Consider the following 21,090-nt stretch of genomic DNA (forward strand, 5'->3'; position numbering starts at 1 on the left):
GCGACGCCGAGCTCCCGCTCCAGCCCACCGCAGACAGCCGAAGCCCTGAGGAGGTGCATCCAGGCCCGAATGCCGGCTTTTGGTAAGAAACCAAACTTCCACACCGGGTCGGACCTGGGAGAATCCGTGGGTTCGTCCCATCAGGACAGGAAACCAAACTGATGTGGAGGAGAGGTACCGCCTTTTTATCAGTGGGTTTCCTGTCCTGATGTGGGCGGAACCTCTCTCTCAGGTGGTGCTGTCATGGGCTTCTGAAAATCCCATTACCAGTAAGTAATTAAGATTTTCCCTTTTAATATTTGGACTGGGGAAAGGAGGGGATTTCTAGGTGTTTATTGTATGTTTATAGACTTTCTATATCACCTTTAGCTGATCCTGCGATCCTCTGATCCTTGCACTATAGGGGTGCTTGGCAGTTGGTGAACCCTTCAAGATTTTCCAATATTTTTGCATAGATTTGGCCTAAAATCATACATCAGATTTTCACACAAGTATTAACAGTAAATGGTGAATAAAGATTTTTTTTTTTTTATCATGGAAAATGATCTGATATTGCATGTCTGTGAGTGGCAAAAGTACGTTCCGTATTTTTCGGATAATAAGACGCACTTTTCTTCCCAAACATTTGGGAGGAAAATGAGGGGTGCATCTTAAAATCCAAATGTAGCTTACCGGGGGGTGGTGAAGAGGAGTCAAAGTAGGCAGGGATGATGCTATGCGGTGTGCTGCGGGCTCTGCTCTGTGCAGTGCATCTCTACTCTGTTGGGCAGTGAGGGATTGGCCATTCTGAACATGTCTGTGGTGAAGGCTTCAAATAATGGCGCCTAGAGTCGGCGCGTGCACAGATGGAGCTCTCATCTTCGTGTGCACTGACTCCGGCCGCCATTACTTGAAGCCCTCACCGCCAACATCTTCAGAATGGCTGGAGCCACGCCGCACAGACCAGTGCCCATAGTAAGTATCTGGGCCCCCTCTTTACCACTCGCAGAATCACTGTACTCCAGTACTGCTGCCCCCCCTCCCTGGTACGACACCACCAGATTATAAAACAGACCCTATATTTTATTTTTTTTTTTTTTATTACTTTTTCTTCATCGTTCCTCATGGGAGACCCAGACCATGGGTGTATAGCTTCTGCCTCCGGAGGACACACAAAGTACTACACTAAAAAGTGTAGCTCCTCCCTCCGAGCATATACACCCCCTGGATGACCAAATCTAGCCAGTTCAATGCTTTGTGTTCAGGAGGATCACACATGCATTTTCATCTGATTTTTGATTTTAAAGAGTTGGAAGAAAAGCGGGTCCAAGCTGGACCCCCGGCATGTCCCTTCTCACCCCACTGTGTCGGCGGTGCTGTTAAGGTTGATTTCAAGGCTGGAGCCTTTACATGCCGCGCTCCTTCACCATCCCTCGGGCTCTGGCTTGAAGTGGGAGCCAGCACGGTTCTCACTGCTTTGCAGGAGACCGGTCTCCATCCGCAGCCCTCTCAGGACCCTGCCGGACGGAGCACTCATCCCTCAGGGACCTGGCCCTGCGTCTCTCAAGCTAAGTATTGAGACGTTATTGTCAGGGGGTCCCTTGCATTTTTTATTGTTGGGGAGAGTGTGTTAGTTATTTTGGTGACATTTCCGGCCGGTTCTCTGGGTTTCCCCTGAGAACCGCGCCGAGGGTGCCTGCTCGCCGGCCGCACTGTAAAATTTAGTCCCCGGCTTCAGCTGCGGCCTACTTTCGGTTTCACTGCCCCTGCATGTCAGTCAGGCAGAGGGACAGTGCGGCGCCTCCCACCGGCCGTTCAGCAGAGGGGAGGACACTCCTCTCTGAGGAGATGTTTCCCTCCCCTGTATATCCCCTTGGCCCTCCGGTTCCCGCTCTTGGACTAGGCCCCCCCCCTCCTCACTCCGGCGCCATTTTATCAGCGTTCTCACACTGATCGGCGCTGGCTGCTGCATCTCTGCAACCTGTCTGGGGGTCTGAGTTGTGGGATCCGGTGGGCACTCAAATCGGTCTGGTAAGCCACAACCTCTGGTTGTGGACTTTATTATACACTCTCTGGGGGTCATTCTGAAGGAGTGTGTTCTTACTGCAGAGCCTCCACCTCAGCAGCATCTCACACTAGGAGCAAGGCTGTACTCAATATGCACTGCATGTAAGCTCGTACTGCCTGAACCGAGCACATATCCACATTGTGATGCCTGCTCTAACATGGTGGTGCCTCAGCCTGGAGTCTCCCCAGTGGTCCCTCAGGCTGCTCCGGCCCCGGTGGCTGAACCCCCGGCTTGGGTAGAATTGTTTACTCCCCTTCACAGGGTGCCTCTGCTGCTTCGGCTCGCTCTCCAGAGCTCAGAGGATTCTTCATCTGCTCCCAGACCCCGTCCTCCTAAAAGGAAACGCAGGAACCCCTCTCTCCTTCTTCGTCCCGTGGCTCCGATTCACGAGCCGATTCGCAGGACGAGGAGGATGTCTTTACTGGGGGCTCGGACGCTACCTCTATGTGCCCCATTGATCTGACTGAGGGGGATGCAGATGTTAGTGATTTGATTGCGTCTATTAATACTGTTCTGGACCTCAATCTGCCAGTATCAGAGGAGAAACCCTCTCTGGCAGAAAAGCACCAGTTTACTTTGCCTAAGAGACCAAGGAGTGTGTTCTTTAACCACTCCAGTTTTCAGACCACTGTGTCCAAGCCCAGAGCCTGTCCTGACAAACGCTTTCCTAAGCGTGGTTCTGATGACCGTTTTCCTTTTCCACCAGAGGTGGTCAAGGAGTGGGCTCTCTCACCAAAGGTGGACCCTCCGGTGTCTAGACTCTCAGCCCGGACAGTTGTATCTGTGGCTGATGGCACCTCACTCAAGGATCCCACTGACCGCCAGGTTGACCTCCTGGCCAAGTCTGTCTATGAGGCGACAGGGGCCTCGTTCTCCCCATCTTTTGCAGCAGTGTGGGCTCTCAAAGCCATCTCTGCTTCTCTGGAGGATATGCATACCCTCACTAGGGACTCTATGCCTGAATTGGTTGCTTTAACTTCCCAGGCTTCAGCCTACGCCATGTCTGCCATGCTGGAGGCCTCTCACCGCACTGCAGTGGCCTCCGCCAATTCCCTCGCTATCCGCAGGATCTTGTGGCTTCGTGAGTGGAAGGCGGATGCTTCCTCAAAGAAGTACCTTGCTGGGCTCCCATTTGCTGGGTCCAGGCTGTTCGGTGAACAGCTGGATGAAATTATTAAGGAGGCTACTGGCGGGAAGAGTACTTCCTTGCCACAGACTAAAGCCAGGAAACCTGTCCAGGGCAGGAACCAGTCGAGCTTTCGTTCCTCTAACTGGTCATCCTCTAAGCCCTCGGCCTCGTCCACTAACTTGGCCAAGGACCAGAAGCCCACCTGGCGCAAGAAGCCGCGTCCACAAGGGTCCGCAGGAACTGCTGCCACCAAGGCAGCCTCCTCTTGACTATCTGGTCGAGCCAGCAACGTCCTTGGTCGGTGGCAGGCTCTCCCACTTTGGCGACGTGTGGTTTCAACACGTCTCCGACCAGTGGGTGCGGGATATCATCTCCCACGGCTACAGGATAGAGTTCTCTTCCAGCCCGCCAAACAGATTTTTTCTGTCAACTCCCCCCTGCTCCAAGGCCGCTGCCTTCTCTCAGGCCGTGGCATCCTTGCAGGCCAACGGAGTAAATGTGCCGGTTCCCGCCAGGGAACGGTTCAGAGGTTTCTATTCAAATCTCTTCCTAGTCCCCAAAAAGGACGGTTCCTTCCGGCCCATCCTGGATCTCAAGCTTCTCAACAAGCATGTTCAGGTGCGGCATTTTCGCATGGAGTCTCTGCGATCAGTCATTGCCTCAATGACCCAAGGAGATTTCCTGGCATCCATCGACATCAGAGATGCCTATCTGCATGTGCCAATTGCAGTTTCACACCAGCGTTGGCTACGTTTTGCAATCGGAGAGGAACATTTCCAATTCGTGGCTCTCCCCTTCGGGTTAGCCACGGCCCCTCGAGTATTCACCAAGGTCATAGCAGCAGTGGTTGCGGTCCTGCACCTCCAGGGGTTGGTAGTAATTCCTTACCTGGACGACCTTCTTGTCAAGGCTTCATCCAGCGCAGACTGTCAGCGGAGTGTCTCGCTCACTCTCGCCACTCTTATTCAATTCGGGTGGCTTGTCAATCTGCCCAAGTCCACTCTGACCCCGACCCAAAAACTCACGTACCTAGGGATGCAATTCGAAACTCTGCCGGCACTTGTCAAGCTGCCCTTAGTCAAACAGCAGTCCCTCCATCTGGCGGTGCGCTCTCTGTTGAGGCCCCGCCGTCACTCCATCAGGCACCTTATGCAGGTGCTGGGTCAGATGGTGGCGTCAATGGAAGCGGTTCCCTTTGCCCAGTTCCATCTGCGTCCTCTGCAGCTGGACATTCTCCGCTGTTGGGACAAGCGGATTTCTTCCTTGCACAGGTTGGTGGCTCTGTCGCCACAAGCCAGGAGCTCTCTTCAGTGGTGGCTTCGGCCTCTCTCTCGGTCTCAGGGACGCTCCTTTCTGACCCCGTCCTGGGTGATCCTCACCACGGATGCCAGTCTTTCCGGCTGGGGAGCAGCATTTCTCCACCACCGAGCACAGGGCATTTGGACTCCGTCCGAATCAGTCCTCTTGATCAATGTGCTGGAAATCAGAGCTGTGCTCCTAGCTCTCGTAGCCTTTCACCACCTGTTGGCGGGCAAGCACATTCGAGTCCAGTCAGACAACGCGACAGCAGTTGCCTACATCAATCACCAGGGCGGGACTCGCAGCCGCCTGGCAATGTTGGAGGTTCAACGCATCCTGCAGTGGACAGAGGACTCCAAGTCCACCATATCCGCAGTCCATATCCCAGGCGTGGAAAACTGGGAGGCAGATTATCTCAGCCGTCAAACCGTGGACAGCGGCGAGTGGGCTCTGCATCAGGCAGTGTTCCGGTCGATCTGCCGCAAGTGGGGCACTCCGGAAGTGGATCTAGTGGCATCCCGGCACAACAACAAGGTCCCGGTTTACGTGGCTCGCTCCCACGATCCTCAGGCCTTTGCAGCGGACGCGCTGGTTCAGGATTGGTCCCAGTTTCGTCTGGCTTACGTGTTTCCCCCTCTAGCTCTCTTGCCCAGAGTCCTGCGCAAGATCAGAATGGAGGGCCATCGGGTCATACTCATTGCCCCAGACTGGCCCAGGCGAGCTTGGTACCCAGACCTGCTCCGTCTGTCCGTAGAGGTGCCGTGGCGTCTCCCGGACCGCCCAGACCTTCTCTCTCAAGGTCCGTTTTTTCCGCCAGAATTCTGCGGCTCTCAGATTGACGGCGTGGCTCTTGAGTCCTGGATCCTGTCGGCTTCCAGCATTCCTCCCGAGGTCATCTCCACTATGACTCAGGCTCGGAAGTCTTCCTCGGCAAAAATTTACCACAGGACTTGGAGAATTTTCCTGTCCTGGTGTCGTTCTTCCGGCCATGCTCCTTGGCCTTTTTCCTTGCCAACCATCCTGTCCTTTCTACGGTCCGGTCTGCAGCTAGGACTATCCCTCAATTCTCTTAAGGGACAGGTCTCGGCTCTGTCAGTGTTCTTTCAGCGGCGTATCGCCCGACTGGCTCAGGTGCGCACCTTGATGCAGGGCGCATCTGACATCATTCCACCTTACCAGCGGCCTTTGGATCCCTGGGACCTTAATCTGGTCCTCACTGCCTTACAGAAACCCCCCTTTGAGCCTCTTAGGGAAGTTTCTTTGTTTCGACTTTCACAGAAAGTCATCTTTCTGGTGGCCATAACTTCTCTCAGGAGAGTCTCTGATTTGGCCGCGCTCTCTTCGGAGTCACCTTTTTTGGTTTTTCACCAAGACAAGGTAGTTCTCCGTCCGACTCCGGACTTTCTTCCTAAGGTGGTGTCTGCTTTCCACCTTAACCAGGACATTTCATTGTCTTCCCTTTGTCCGGCCCCTGTTCATCGCTTTGAGAAAGCGTTGCATACTTTAGATCTGGTGCGGGCGCTCTGGATCTATGTGTCACGCACCGCCGCTCTTAGGCGGTGCACCTCTCTTTTTGTGCTGACCACAGGTCAGCGCAAGGGTCTCTCTGCTTCTAAACCGACCCTAGCTCGTTGGATTAGGTCGGCCATATCCGATGCCTACCAGAGTACTCAGGTGCCTCCCCCGCCGGGGATCAAGGCACACTCGACCAGAGCTGTCGGTGCCTCTTGGGCTTTCAGGCACCAGGCTACGGCTCAGCAGGTCTGTCAGGCTGCCACTTGGTCTAGTCTGCACACCTTTTCAAAGCACTACCAAGTGCATGCTCATGCTTCGGCAGATGCGAGCTTGGGCAGACGCATCCTTCAGGCGGCTGTCGCCCATTTGTGAAGTTAGGTTTTGCCTACTTCTCAGTTTTCTGTTTATTTCCCACCCATGGACTGCTTTGAGACGTCCCATGGTCTGGGTCTCCCATAAGGAACGATGAAGAAAAAGAGAATTTTGTTTACTTACCGTAAATTCTTTTTCTTATAGTTCCGACATGGGAGACCCAGCACCCTCCCTGTTGCCTGTTGGCAGTTTTCTTGTTCCGTGTGTTTTCACCGGCTGTTGTTGTAGTCAGAGGTTCCGGTTGTTCCGGGTTTTGCTCTGTCTCTACTTGTGGGTGGATGTCCTCCTTCAGCTTTTGCACTAAACTGGCTAGATTTGGTCATCCAGGGGGTGTATATGCTCGGAGGGAGGAGCTACACTTTTTAGTGTAGTACTTTGTGTGTCCTCCGGAGGCAGAAGCTATACACCCATGGTCTGGGTCTCCCATGTCGGAACTATAAGAAAAAGAATTTACGGTAAGTAAACAAAATTCTCTTTTTTTTTCTTAAAATTTGGGGTGCGTCTATAAAACGAAAAATACAGTAGTAATAATAATCATTTATATAGCACTATTAATTCCACAGCGCTTTACATACATCAGCTCTGTCCCCATGGGGCTCACAATCGATCTCTACATCTTTGGAGTGTGGGAGGAAACCAGAGTACCCAGAAGAAACCCACGCAAGCTCAGGGAGAACATACAAACTCCTTGCAGATTATGTCCTTGCTGGGATTTGAACCCAGGACCTCAGCGCTACAAGACTGCGCTGCTAACCACTGAGCCACCATGCCGCCCATACGTTATCAATTGTTTTCAGTCCATGATGTGATCCCTTTGTGCAGCAATAATTGTACCTAAACATTTTCGGTAATTGTTGTTTAGTCCTGAATAGTGATGGGCAAATTCAATCTGTAGAGTTCGGGGTTCGTACTGAACATAGTGTTCATGCACACGATCACGAACACTAGCTTTCTGGGAAGCTCGTGTTACAGTTCGGGTCCGGGGGCTGTAATAATAAAAAAAACTCCACACATTAAAAAACATTATTATTATTATACATACAGGTCCCAGGACACGTCCTGCAGACTGTCTCCCGGCCGCTTCTGCTTCCATGTCCGATCAGTGCTGTGCCGCCCGGTAAGCACCACTGAATAAAGGACCTTCCATGACGTCATTGCCATGTGACTAGTCTGGTGTGAATGTTGTACAGACATTGGCTTACAGACTAGTCACATCGCTATGACGTCATTGAAGGTCCTGTTAACTTACGGTGGTATTCACTGCACTGTTTGTCACTCGGCAGTCTTCAGCTGTTTTCGTCCTTGTTCGCAGTTACCTCAGGGTTTACCCGAGTCCATGGCTCATGGACTCGATTGAACTTTGTGTGTCACAGCGGCATGACCTGGTACGGCCACACACTCTCCTGACAAAAGCAGTCGGCTGCATGTATTTCCATGTATGCTGAGGCGCTCGTGTCCGGACAATGTCAGTCCGTGTCGGGTGATGGAGATGCGAGACTGCACAAATCATACGCAAGTGGAACTCTGGCCTCAGTGTCAGCCTGCTTCTCACTCTGTATAGACGCTGTCTATACAGACTGATGAAACAGAGCTGACAATGCTCCACCTGTGACGTCCAAACTCTTTAGAGATGGGTTTTGTAACCTTTTTTTCACCCTGATGAGCAACAATTCATCTTCTAATGTCCTCAGAAGTCTCCTTTTCATATCGTGACACACTTCCACAAGTATTTGTTGTGCAGATTGATAGGTCCCTATTTTTAATTAAAAAAACAAAAAAAAGGGGTCTGACCAGAGTTATTGGTCGGCGTTCCATGGGCACTACCGGTTTTGGATATTATGACCGATGCCAGCGTAGTCGGCTGGGGGTGTCGGGGGGTTCTTCCAAGTCGGGGAACTGTGCACTTGAGAAAGGTTTTTCTGCTCTCTCCTCTGCTAGCGGGTCGCCATGTACGGATCCTATTGGACAACAGGGGGTAGCTGTGTCACACATCATTCACCAGGGGGTACACGGTCAACCACCCTAATGAGGCTAGCACGCCATATATTCTCCCTAGCTCAAGTCCACTTATTGTCTCTTACAGCTCTACACATCAGGGGGATGGACAATGCAGCTGCCAAGTTCCTCAGTCGCATCGGTCAGGGAAGTGGTGTTTTCACGAAGAGGTCTGGATCCTGCGGGGGAGACAGACTCTTCTCCTTCAGGGCCCGATTCTTTCTTTTCAATGTTTTATTTAAATTTCCATATAAACATATGTTAGGGCCAGATGGACGGGTAGACCCTGGAGGTGGATCCACTGGGCCGAACTCCCGGATGAGGGAAAGGAGTCCGGTAGCCGGAGCACTGTAGGTAGCAGGACAGTCCGTGCACTGGGAGAAAAGTTCCTCAGTCGCATCGGTCAGGGAAGTGGTGTTTTCACGAAGAGGTCTGGATCCTGCGGGGGAGACAGACTCTTCTCCTTCAGGGCCCGATTCTTTCTTTTCAATGTTTTATTTAAATTTCCATATAAACATATGTTAGGGCCAGATGGACGGGTAGACCCTGGAGGTGGATCCACTGGGCCGAACTCCCGGATGAGGGAAAGGAGTCCGGTAGCCGGAGCACTGTAGGTAGCAGGACAGTCCGTGCACTGGGAGAAAATGGAGAAGTCCCTGGGACCACGAGGTCACTGATGGTGGTTCGGGTGACGGAGCTCAGGTTCGGAAGCCGTGATGGTGTCAGGCGGGGTCCGGAACCGTTGGAGCGAGATGACGGGTCACCGCAGGGATCCGAGATGGTACGGACTGTCAGGATGGCAGATGGGCAGCGTTCGGGGTTCGAGGTACCGCAGGACCGGATGGCGATGCAGGATCGGCTCTAGAAGACAGAGAGGTAAGTATCTCACAGAACACAAGGAGACCTGACTCCTAGCTTGGGAAAACACGAAGAACAGGCCCCGCTCCCTTGGACATTAACCCCCTATATACCCTGTACCTGTGTGCCTCATTTCCTGTTAATTGACACTGGCCCTTTAAGAAAGGGTCAGTGACCGCGCGCGCGCCCTAATGCGCATGCGCGCGGCCCGGGTGCCAGAAGCCAGGGCAGGAAGCTGAGGGGAGGACGCAGGGGAGACGGCCAGGGACTGGGAAGCCGTCGGGCGCCGGGAGCGGAGACCAGGGGGCCTGGGAGGTACGGGCACCGGAGGCTGGAGAGCGGGGAGCGTGGTAGGTGAGCCGGGGAGCGGAGCAGAGGACCCGGGGAACGGAGCAGAGGACCCGGGGAGCGTGACAACATACAGCCCATTAGAGCACTTTGCAAAAAACAACATTATATATCACGGACAACAAAATCGTGAATACAGGTAGCTATTACAGCATGCCACTCAAAAAGCCAGAGTTTAGCCTCAGCCACGTGGTGGCGCCACCTCACTGCTTACATTGGACAGGGCCCTCTTCTTCATCCTCAGGTTCAGGCCTCCATCTACGGCCTGGATTTTAAGAGGAGCGGTTAGAGAATCGGAGTTTTCCTCGAACCTGGTGCCACTCTTAAGTAGTAGGAAATCTTCTCCCCCTAGTTTTTATAAACAGAGTATGACAGAAATTCCTTCCTCTACAGGTCGTTGCCCGGGGGAAGAGGCCCCTGTTCACACGATTCTGCAGTCCAGGGTGGTCTGGAATTGGGGTTGTCAGTCAGTGCCTTAAAAATGCAGGGGGTCAGCCTTAGGGGGCACTGTTGTAAGGTGTTACGGTAAATATTGTTTGTATAGAGTCTAGTACAAGGGAAAGGCCTAAGCCACACGGCGAGAAAATCGGTGCGAGTGGAGTGCGATAAAACATCGCATTCCCCTCGGACCAATTCTAGCCTGTGTGTCAGCACACATGAGCGATTATTTTCTCAGCCCTAATCGGACCGAGAAAACAATCGCAGCATGCTGCGATTGTAATCCGAGACTCTTTCTCTCGCACCCATTCAAGTGAATGGGGCGAAGAGAAAAATCGCACTGCACTCGCAGTACACCGGTGTACTGCCAGTGCAGTGCGAGAATGTCTATAGCCGGCTACACAGGCGAGAGGGAGAGAAATCCCTCCCTCCCCTCCTGAGTGCCGGCCCGCCCCCCCGCAGCTGAGGTCTGCTCGCACGAACGGACCTCAGTTGCAAGGACACAAGCATGAGACTCGGCTCTGCTGTACTGCCAGCACGAGCCGAGTCTCATGCAAGGGGATCGCAGTAGTCCCCGTGTGGCCCCGGCCAAACACAGAGACACAGCTTTAAACGCTAAACAGTTCTTGTATTACTTCATACAAGTAATTGCACAAAACATGAAGGGTTAAACAGTTGCAGGGTGCAGAGGCTGAGAACAAATTAAGCAAGAATGGATCCTCAAAGTTCAGCAGAAGTGTCAAAGTATAATTCAGTCCTCTTTACTGTACTTGTAAATATCCATGGCAGAGCAGAAGGTTCCTGTGTGGACACGAGTTCCAGGGATTCAAAACAGAGGATGGCAGAAAAGTAGTTTTTCCAAAGACTTTAGGAGATCAGGTTACAGGCAGACTGCAAGCAGGATTCAGAAACACTGGTCCATCAGCTGAGATGGCTTAAGCAGGTAATTGGCAGGGAACAGGGCGGGAACATAGAAGCTGAGGAATCCATATTGACTGAGGGCAAAGGTGAGGAGGGCAAAGGTGAGGGCAACAGAACAGGAAGGACATCTTGATGTCCAATGAAGAAAAAACAGATTAAAGCAAAATGTCAAAACAAGGCAAAAAGTCAGAAATCCTCACATTACTCCCCCCTTAGGGACAGCTACTGGACGGCCCCAGACCAGGCTTGTCTGGGTATCTCTGATGGAACTGGCGGAGTAAGCAGGGAGCATTGATGTTGTCAACTGGTTCCCAAGTGTTGTCTTCCGATGAGTAGCCCTGACACTTAATCAGGTATTGTAGCTGATTTCTGTGCAACCTTTGAGTCCAGGATCTTCTCCACTACAAATTCTTCCTGACCATCAAGTAACACTGGATCAGGAGGGGAAGGAGAACGTCCAGGAAATGTATTAGGTACTGCTGCCTTTAGGAGAGAAACGTGAAACACAGGATGGATTCTCATAGTTCTGGGCAGTTGAAGACGACAAGCCACAGCACTTACAATCTTAGTGATCTTGTAGGGTCCAACATACCTTTGTCCCAATTTAGATGATGAAATTCTCAACTTAAGGTTTCTGGTTGATATCCAGACCAAATCTCCTACCTTGAAGGCTGGTGCAGGCTTACGAAACATATCAGCTGCTTTGTTATACCTCTCTTGAGCCCAGGTTCTCCTTTAGAAGATCAAGATTCTGCTGTAGCGAAGAGATTCTGTCAGCCACAGCTGGTAAGGGCGAATCTATGGGAAGGCGAGGAAGAATATTAGGGTGATAGCCTAGATTAGCATAAAAAGGAGACTGTTTAGTGGAGGCGCTCTGAGAGTTGTTATATGAAGAGGCTGCTTTCACACATCCGGTTTGTGCTGAGCTGCACAATCCGGCTCAAAAACCTATGCAACGGATGCGGCGAAAAAAACGGATCCATTGCATAAGTTTTTCCCATGCAGCTCGTCCGGTTTTTGACGGATGCAGCTTGATACTGAGCATGCTCAGTACAAAAAACCGCATCCGGCGGTTTTTGCCGATGCGGCGTCCATAGGCTTGCATTGTGAATCGCGCTGGATCCGACGCGATGCGTTTTTTTCGCCGCACAAAAAAACGTGCCAGGCAACGTTCCATCCGGCCGTCGCATGCGCTAAATATGCCGCATCCTGCAAAAACCGGACGCAACGCAAGGCCATGCGGCACAATACGGCGCTAATATAAGTCTATGCGGGAAAAAACGCAACCGGCGGCAAAAAAAAGGTTGCGTTTTTTCTGCAGAGCGCCGTATTGTGCTGCAGGGCAAAAACTGGATGTGTGAAAGCAGCCAAACTCAGCCAGTGGGAGAAGATCCACCCAGGCATCTTGTAGATGGCAGATGAAACAGCAGAAATACTGTTCCAAGGTCTGGTTGGGTTCGCTCAGTTTGTCCATTTGTCTGGGGGTGAAAGGCAGAAGAAAGATTAACTTTGATGTCTAATGCCGTACAAAAATTCTGCCAGAACTTTGAAGTGAATTGCACCCCTCGATCAGAAATAACCTCATCTAGTACTCCATGCAACGGAACACATTTTGAATGATTAGGTCAGATGTCTGTTTTGCAGTGGGTAAGCCGACACAGGGGATAAAATGAGCTGCTTTCGTTAAACTGTCCACCACCACCAAAATAGTGTTCTTCCCTTGGGAGGTTGGCAATTCTACAATAAAGTCCATTGCAATGGAACCCCATGGACGGGATGGAATAGGTAGGGGCTGTAATAGACCTGTAGGTGAAGAACGTGGAGTCTTGAATCTCGCACAGACTTCACATGAAGTAACGTAATTTTGAACGTCTCTTCTGTAAGTGGGGCCACCACAAGAAACGAGAAAGGAACCTCTCCCCCCCTCCTCTCCCCCCCTCCCCTCTCCTCTCCCCCCTCCCCTCTCCTCTCCCCCCTCTCTCTCCCCTCTCCTCACCCCCCTCCCCCTCCCCCCCTCTCCTCTCCCTACTCTCCTCTCCCTCCTCTCCTCCCCCTCCTCTCCCTCCCCCCCCTTTCCCCTCTCCCCCCCTTTCCCCTCTCCTCTCCCCCCTCTCCCCTCCCCCCCTCTCCTCTCCCTCCTCTCCTCCCCCTCCTCTCCCTCCCCCCCTTTCCCCTCTCCCCCCTTTCCCCTCTCCTCTCCCCTCCCACCTCTCCCCTCCCCCCCTCTCCTCTCCCTCCTCTCCTCTCCCCCCTCTCCCTCCCCTCCCCTCCCCTCCCCCCCCCTCCTCTCTCTTCTCCTCTCCTCTCCCCCCCTCTCCTCCGACTGACCAACAGAAACAGTGGGTGGAAAATGCTACCAAAATGCACTGAAGAAGTGACATGCTGCTTTTTTTTACTCAACGATTTTGTCAAATATTTGGCATCCAAAACGGTGCCTAAGGCCTCTTTCACACGTCCTTGTCTCCGGTACTTGTTTGGTCCTTTTCCTCACGTACCGAGACACGGGCACACGTAGACCCTTTAAAATCAATGGGTCTGCGCTCATGTGCGTGTTCTGCCATGGACCGTGTATACGTGTGGAGCATTTGTGTGTCCGTGTGCTCCACACGTCAACATGTCCGTTTTTCCCCGGCATCACGGGTGTCACACAGAACGCAAACGGACCACACGGAGGTGTTCTGTGTGACACGCGCCGGAGAAAACCCACGTGTCTCAGAAAAAAAAACTTGACTCACCTTCTCCAGCCCTCCTGTCTCTGCTGCTGCTGTCACTTGCTTCCGACTGCCGCTCATTATGCTCATTGCATATTCACTTCACTGCAGCCGGAAGCTGCAGCAGCGGGGAGGCGGCAGGACCAGAGACCGAAGATCAGCACCACGGACAGCGATGCCAGGGACAGGTGAGCAGAAAGTTCCCGTTCTCCGTGTGTTATCACGGATAACACACGGAGAACACACGTATGCCATAAACACGGTTCACGGAGGGGAAAACGCACCTTTCGCACGTCCGTGAAAAACGTGCGTGATTTTCACAAACGTATGAAAGAGGCCTAAAAAAAAGCAACGTGCGCATGGAATTTGCTGACTTCTCATAGACTTTGCTGGGGAAGCAAAACACATGCATTTTGTCAATGACAGTGCAGTTTTAAACGCAGCCCAAAATGCAGGAAAAAATGCAACGTGCGCACACAACCTTACTGTTTCCCTATAATAGTTTACTTTATGTTTACGCCTCCTTGCCATGGCGACCGGCCCACTGCTGCTAGAAGTTGTCCAGGATCACTGGATCAGGCTGTTACTACGTTTTCCTGGCCAGCTTCAGCGCAGTAATTGCAAGCTAAACAACCGCGGTGGTCAGCCTCCTAGGCAAAAGAAGTGTTAATATCTCATGAATAGCTCCCAATCTTAATAAGTAAAGTGCTCATTATTACAAGCACTATTTGACAATAGCCATCTTGTATCTGTTCATTTCAATAGACTCCTGACAGTAAGAAAATGGATGGAGTTCCTTTCAAAACACGTCTGGAAAGAAGCCAGCACAACTTTCACATACGAATGATGGCCATATATGAGAAGGTTAGTATTTTTTTTCCCTCATACCACAAATGCAGGCCTCAAAAATTAAATTCTTTGTTTTAGAAACTATGAAAAAGGGGAGAAAAAGATGTTACACAAGCACAAGACAGTATAATGTGATAATACAAAAACCATTATTGAACAACAGTAAAATCAATTAAAATACAAGACTACACACCCTGTAACCCATGGTCTCAAATAACCTCATATGGTAATATTATCACGGTGCAAAACAATCAAGTGTTAATAATAGATCACAGAAGTATCGAACCCCAGTATGACACATCTATGACCGGCAATTATATTATTCAACCCTGTAGCCAAATGACAATACAATCACAATTCGAATAACGAGACAAAAGCTATGCTGGTCATTAGTACCTACATAAATGGTAGTGCAATCATAAGATTAGAGCAAAACTAGAGAATAGAAGATTGAAATAACAGAAGGCTCTGGGAATTACCCGCAAACCTGGAGGAAAAAGTGGCCAACCAGGAACTCTGCATAAGAATTGATAGGGACACAGGGACGCCTGGACCGCTGCAGAGCGAGATGGAGAGAAAGCCTGGTAAGAACACCGATGCAAGAGCAGAGCGGCCAGGGGAGGGAGCTCCTGTGTCATGAGACCAAGGTGGGTAAGCGGGTGTGCAGCCAAGCCCCATGCGTATCGCTGTTGCTGCAGCTTCGTCAGGGAAAGTGTGGGGATGTAAGGTTCAAGAGGCTTATATATATGTTTATAACAAAAGATAATATTATAATCACCTGTTTGTGGACGCTGGCACAGCCCGAGCCATGGAACAGGAAGTGCGGGCACGTGCGCAGTAGCAGGTGGACGGAGAGCAGGATAGGACAAAAGCATGGGATCACAGCGACCGTAATGGCACAGGGCAGGATGCAGGCACAACTACCGCATATACACAAGGGAAAGTGTCAGTGTGTATGGCAGAGGTCAGCTTGGTGCTGAAAGATGTAGGAGTGTGTAGCTCATTAGATGCCATAAGAAACAAATAAGGCAATATATTGCATAAGTGTTGGTAGATAAAAAATTGAACACTAGCAACATATTACAACCATCCTAAGATGGACAATAATTAAGATGGTTGTAAATTGGAGGATAGTGAGCATATTCCCACACGTGCAGAGTAGCATTGATCTGCACATGAAGGAAATGCACAAAAAACAAGAAAGCCCCGGGGCGGAAGACATTGGAAAAAGCAATGGAACATAAGGGGGTACACATGATTACTACCCCTGTATATGTTGAGGAAACTTATGCATCTGAGAACTGTGAGAAACTGTGCCTAGGTGGTCAAAAGGACAATGGAAAAGGTACACCAAGGTTCACTCAGAAGTCAAGTAGAACCCATATGTATAACCGGGAGGAAAATGCAAACCCTAGAGAAACCATGTGTGGCCGCACATCACAAGGGTACACAAAACAATAAAGGGGATTGAACTCTGAAAGGTTCAGAATGCGGAACCAACACCACACAACATGGAGAGAAAAAAAACACAAAGGGTAAACACAAAACCGGTTAAGGATGAACATTATGTTAGAAAATGTATTTATCAAAACATAAAAGAACCGGAATAGGGCATACAGTTGAAGGGAAGTCCTAAAGAGGACATGAAATCATAGGGGCATCCAAATGGGTGAGCAGGGCTAGCTGAAATCCAAGCAGGAAGCAGGGCACAGATGAACAGGCACAGTCCATAGCATGTAGTTTCCAAGGCAAAAGGATCCGACGACAACAGATCCAATGTTGATAATACGACACGGCATAATTCATATTTGTTGATGAGACAAGATATCTTCTAAATTAAGAAATCATTTTCTTTAGAACACCGAGGGTAACTTGATGCCAGGAAAGGTGCAGAGACCTAGGGATGGCAAAAAAGTGGTCTTTATTAATATTATAGTAATAAGAGATCAGTACCAAAAGTCAAAGAGCCAGGTTATCCAAGGAATCCTGTGAGCAAAAGTTCTTTGTTTAAACTGCAGGGGCAACCGTGCGTAAAAGCAAAATCCATTTGGATTCATGTTGCTGTAGCCACTTATGGCATGAGCCTCCCCTGCCATTCCCGACAAACTTCTGTAGGCCAAACACCCGAATGTCACGTGTGCTTCCCTGGTGGTGAACTAAGAAATGGGTAGCCACCGAAGTAACAAACTTGCCTTTTTTCAGGTCAGACGCAGCCAAATTGATGTTAGAAAAGTGTTTCTGAATCCTTTTGCGACATTCTTGCATTGTTTGTCCCACGTAGACCTTATCACAAGGACATAAGAAACAGTAAATCATATCCCTGGTCTTACAATTTATGTAGCTGATAATGGCGTAATCCTTGGAGTCTTGTGGGTTTCTAAAGACATTGGGTGTAGGGTGCATGAAACTGCACACATTACATTCCCCACAGGGAAAAGACCCTCTGAGGACAATGCCCCGATGAAGTCTGGTCAGCGGCCTAACAAAGTGACTTCTAGTAATGAGGTCTCTTAAATTGGGTGCCCTGCGTGCTGTAATCTGGGGATATGAGCATACCACATCTGATGTTTGTATATCCGTGGTCAGAACCGGCCACCGATTGTGTAGTATGTTCTTAATTCTGTTCCACTGATCATTAAAAGTGATGATGAATCTGGCCTTACCGTCAGTCCACCCAGTAGTACCAACAGCAAGAGAAGCCTGTGTCTCCAAAGAAGCACGTTGATAAGCTTTAGACAAAACCCTTTTAGGGTATCCATGGGCAAGAAACCTGTTGGTAAGCAATTTGGCCTCTTGACGAAAGTCACTATCTTCGGAACAGTTACGTCTGATACGAAGAAACTGACCTGTGGGGACCCCGTTCTTAATATGCTGTGGATGAAAACTGTTATATTCCAGGAGGTTATTAGTTGCTGTCTTTTTCTGGAACAGGGTAGTAGACAAACCATCTTCCTTCACCTAGACTTGTAAATCCAAATAGGACACACTGATGCGTGAACTGTTGTGGGTCAAAAAGATGTTAATTACGTTATTATTGAGGGATGAAATAAAGTCCCCACATTCATCTTCCGTCCCAAGCCAGATAAAGAAAATGTCGTCGATATATATCGACACCAGTGGCGAACCAGACTTTGCAACCGTTCAGAGGGGAACACAACAGTAGCCTCCCACCATCCTAAGAACAGGTTGGCGAAGGCAGGCGCACATCGCATACCCATCGCCACGCCTGAAGTTTGTCTATAGAACTCTCTGTCAAACAGGAAATAATTATGATTGAGCATGGAGTCCAGAATGTCAATCAGAAAGGAATCGTGCATTCGGTCAGAGTGTCCCTGTGCATCCAAAAAGTACGTGACCGCATGCATTCCCTCATCATGCCTAATGTTGGAATATAAAGACTCCAGGACGTTGCTTCGGCCTCGCGCCTTGTTTGTAATGTGTATATTTCCGATTTCTGGTGGTTCTTCCTGCGGAAGCCCCTATTGCGTCCCCCTCGTCTGGTCCTGTGTCTGGATCGCTGCCGGTTGTAGACAAAAAAAATCACTGGAACTGGCATCCCTGGAGATGGCGTGTCCCTGGGAATTTGCCAGATAGGTCCTAGCGGGTTTAGTCTGACGATTGTTCCCCTTATTTCTTCGGCGCTCCATTGGGAGACCCAGACGATTGGGTGTATAGCACTGCCCTCCGGAGGCCACACAAAGCATTACACTAAAAAGTGTAAGGCCCCTCCCCTTCTGGCTATACACCCCCAGTGGGATCACTGGCTCACCAGTTTTCTGCTTTGTGCGAAGGAGGTCAGACATCCACGCATAGCTCCACTGTTTAGTCAGCAGTAGCTGCTGACTATATCGGATGGAAGAAAAGAGGGCCCATACTAGGGCCCCCAGCATGCTCCCTTCTCACCCCACTTTATGTCGGCGGTGTTTGTTAAGGTTGAGGTACCCATTGCGGGTACGGAGGCTGGAGCCCACATGCTGTTTTCCTTCCCCATCCCCCTGAGGGGCTCTGAGGAAGTGGGATCTTACAGGTCTCCAGGCACTGAGACCGGGCTCTATCCACAGACCCAGAGACCCTGCTGGATACGGAGCTGAGTATCGTCAGGGACAGGACCCTGCTACATTAAGGTACTCTGTGTCCCCGTACACATCGCGCACACACACACCAGCATTGCTGGGAGTGCTAGTGCGCCGGGGACAACAGCGCGGAGCGCTCGTGCTATTATTCACGGCAGCTTTGCTGTGTGAATTTATGTTTTGGGAACTGCCGCGCCGGGCCGCTGCTGGGTGTTTTTACACTGTGGCGCGGCTGGGACTTGTGGTGCGCCGGGGACTCCGCGCTGGCCGTGCACATAGGACGGCCGCGCTTATTACTCGAGTCCCCGGCTTTGCGGCCTAGTTTCCGTTTCGTTCCCGCCCCCAGCCCTGCCAGTCAGGGGAGAGGCGGGACGCTGTACAGAAAGTCAGCGCCGAGGGCTGGAGTCTGCTTTGCATTCTCCAGCCCCCTTCACTGGACACAGTGGGACGCCGGTTTCCCGCTCTTGCCTTGGGCACGCCCACGGCCCGCCCCTCGTCACACGAGCTGGAGAAGGACGCCGGCAGCCATTCCTGCAGTCCGAGCTGGAGAAACGGAGACAAGCTCTGGGCAACCAGTCACAGGACTCTGGCGACCACACACCCGCCTATAGGCGGGCGGTAAGCAGCACCTGAAGTGCTGACCCCACTAAATACCGCTGTGTCCATTGTATTTTAGCTTACACTGCACTGTAGGTCGCTATTTTTGGCTATATGCCCTCTTAGATGGCGAGACAACAGCAGCAAAAAGCAGGGGTGCTAAGGCACAGGCTTTCTATGCTGCTTGTATTGCATGTGCTGAAGTGTTCATTTGTACTTATGCTTGTATGCTATACATTGCACTGTACGGTCGCTATTCTTGGCTTTATTCTCCTAGAATGGCTAGACTACAGCAGCAAAAAAGCAAAGGTGCTAAAGCACAGGCTTTCTATGCTGCTTGTATTGCATGTGCTGAAGTGTTCATTTGTACTTATGCTTGTATGCTATACATTGCACTGTACGGTCGCTATTCTTAGCTATATTCTCCTAGAATGGCTAGACTACAGCAGCAAAAAAGCAAAGGTGCTAAGGCACAGTTTTTCTAGGCTGCTTGTATTGCATGTGCTGCAGTGTTCATTTGTACTTATGCTTGTATGCTATACATTGCACTGTACGGTCGCTACTCTTGGAGATATTCTCCTGGATGGCTAGTCTACAGCAGCAAAAACGCAAGGGTGCCAAGGCACAGGCTTTCTAAGCTGCTCATATTGCATGTGCTGAAGGGCTCATTTGTACTTTATGCTTGTATGCTATACATTGCACTGTACGGTCGCTATTCTCGGCTATATGCTCCTAGCTGGCTAGACTACAGCAGCAAAAAAGCAACACAGGCTTTCTATGCTGCTTTTACTGCATGTGATACTGTTCCACCGACAAGTTCCACTGGCCCCCGTTGTGTGCAATGCTCCTCTGTAGCACTTGGTCAGCCGGGGTCTCTACTAGAGGTGGCCAAAGGAACCACCTGTGAATCCTGTCCATGGGCAGGGACGGTGTTGCAGTTTCGGCTTGTGAATTGCAGTCCAGACAGGCCATGGGCAATCTTGCCAGGGTGAAGGCTCTGACACGGACGACAGTCCCAGACAGCCTAAGCGAGCTCGCTGGGAGCGGCACTCGGCCTCATCACTAGTCAGGGTCACAGCAGAGGACTCTCTGTATGATGAGGCAGACGTAGCTGATCAGGACTTTGATCCTGACACCGCTCTCAATCCGAATACACCGGATGGTGACGCCATGGGGAATGATCTTATAGCGTCCAGCAATGGCATGTTGGATATCTCTCCCCCAGCTACTTCAGTGGAGGAGTCAGCTTCCCAGCAGGAGAAATCCCATTTCAGTATCTCAAGCGTACATTGAGTACTTTTCTGGCCACGCTGACTTCAGAGAAGCAGTTCAGGATCACCACGCTTACCAGATAAGCGTTTCTCCAAATGTATTAAGGATACATGTTATCCCTTTCCCCCTGACGTGGTCAGGCGCTGGACCCAGGGTCCAAAGGTGGATCCCCCAATCTCCAGGCTTGCGGCTAGATCCATAGTTGCAGTGGAGATGGGACTTCACTTAAAGATGCCATTGACAGACAGATGGACCTCTGGTTGAAATCTGTCTATGAAGCTATCGGCGTGTCGGTTGCTCCGGCATTCGCAGCCGTATGGGCACTCTAAGCTATGTCAGCTGGTCTTGCGCAGCTGGTCTTGAGCACAGGTACATCTGTGCCGCAGGTAGCGTCCTTATCCTCGCAATGTCTGCATTGCGAAGTACCCTATTAATGCTGTCCGAGAGAGACAGTCGAGGTTTCGGTCCTTCCCAGGCTCGGGCAGGTCCAAATTGTCCTAGTCCAAAAGGGCTCAAAAGGCTCAGAGGGGCTCAAATTCCAGGCGGGCTCAATAACGCCCAAGGAAGGCAGCCAGAGGAACCGCTTCCAAGGCGGTCTCCTCATGACTTTAAGCTCTCTCTCTCCGCATCCGCGGTTGGTGGCAGACTCTCCCGCTTTGGCGACAT

General features: G+C 50.8%; 1 protein-coding gene across 2 annotated transcripts in view; it reads left to right on the forward strand.

Moving 5' to 3' along the window:
• Nucleotides 1–21,090, forward strand: part of LOC142289850 (uncharacterized) — a 135,391-nt gene that overhangs the window by 1,183 nt on the left and 113,118 nt on the right. For both annotated transcript variants that reach the window (XM_075333795.1, XM_075333796.1), the window contains exon 2: nt 14,399–14,497. In XM_075333795.1, the coding sequence (XP_075189910.1) occupies nt 14,417–14,497 (81 nt within the window). In that variant the 5' untranslated portion in view covers nt 14,399–14,416. The remainder of the gene's footprint in view (nt 1–14,398; nt 14,498–21,090) is intronic.

The sequence above is a fragment of the Anomaloglossus baeobatrachus genome, chromosome 2, assembly GCF_048569485.1.
Source record: "Anomaloglossus baeobatrachus isolate aAnoBae1 chromosome 2, aAnoBae1.hap1, whole genome shotgun sequence".
NCBI classification, from domain to species: Eukaryota; Metazoa; Chordata; class Amphibia; order Anura; family Aromobatidae; genus Anomaloglossus; species Anomaloglossus baeobatrachus.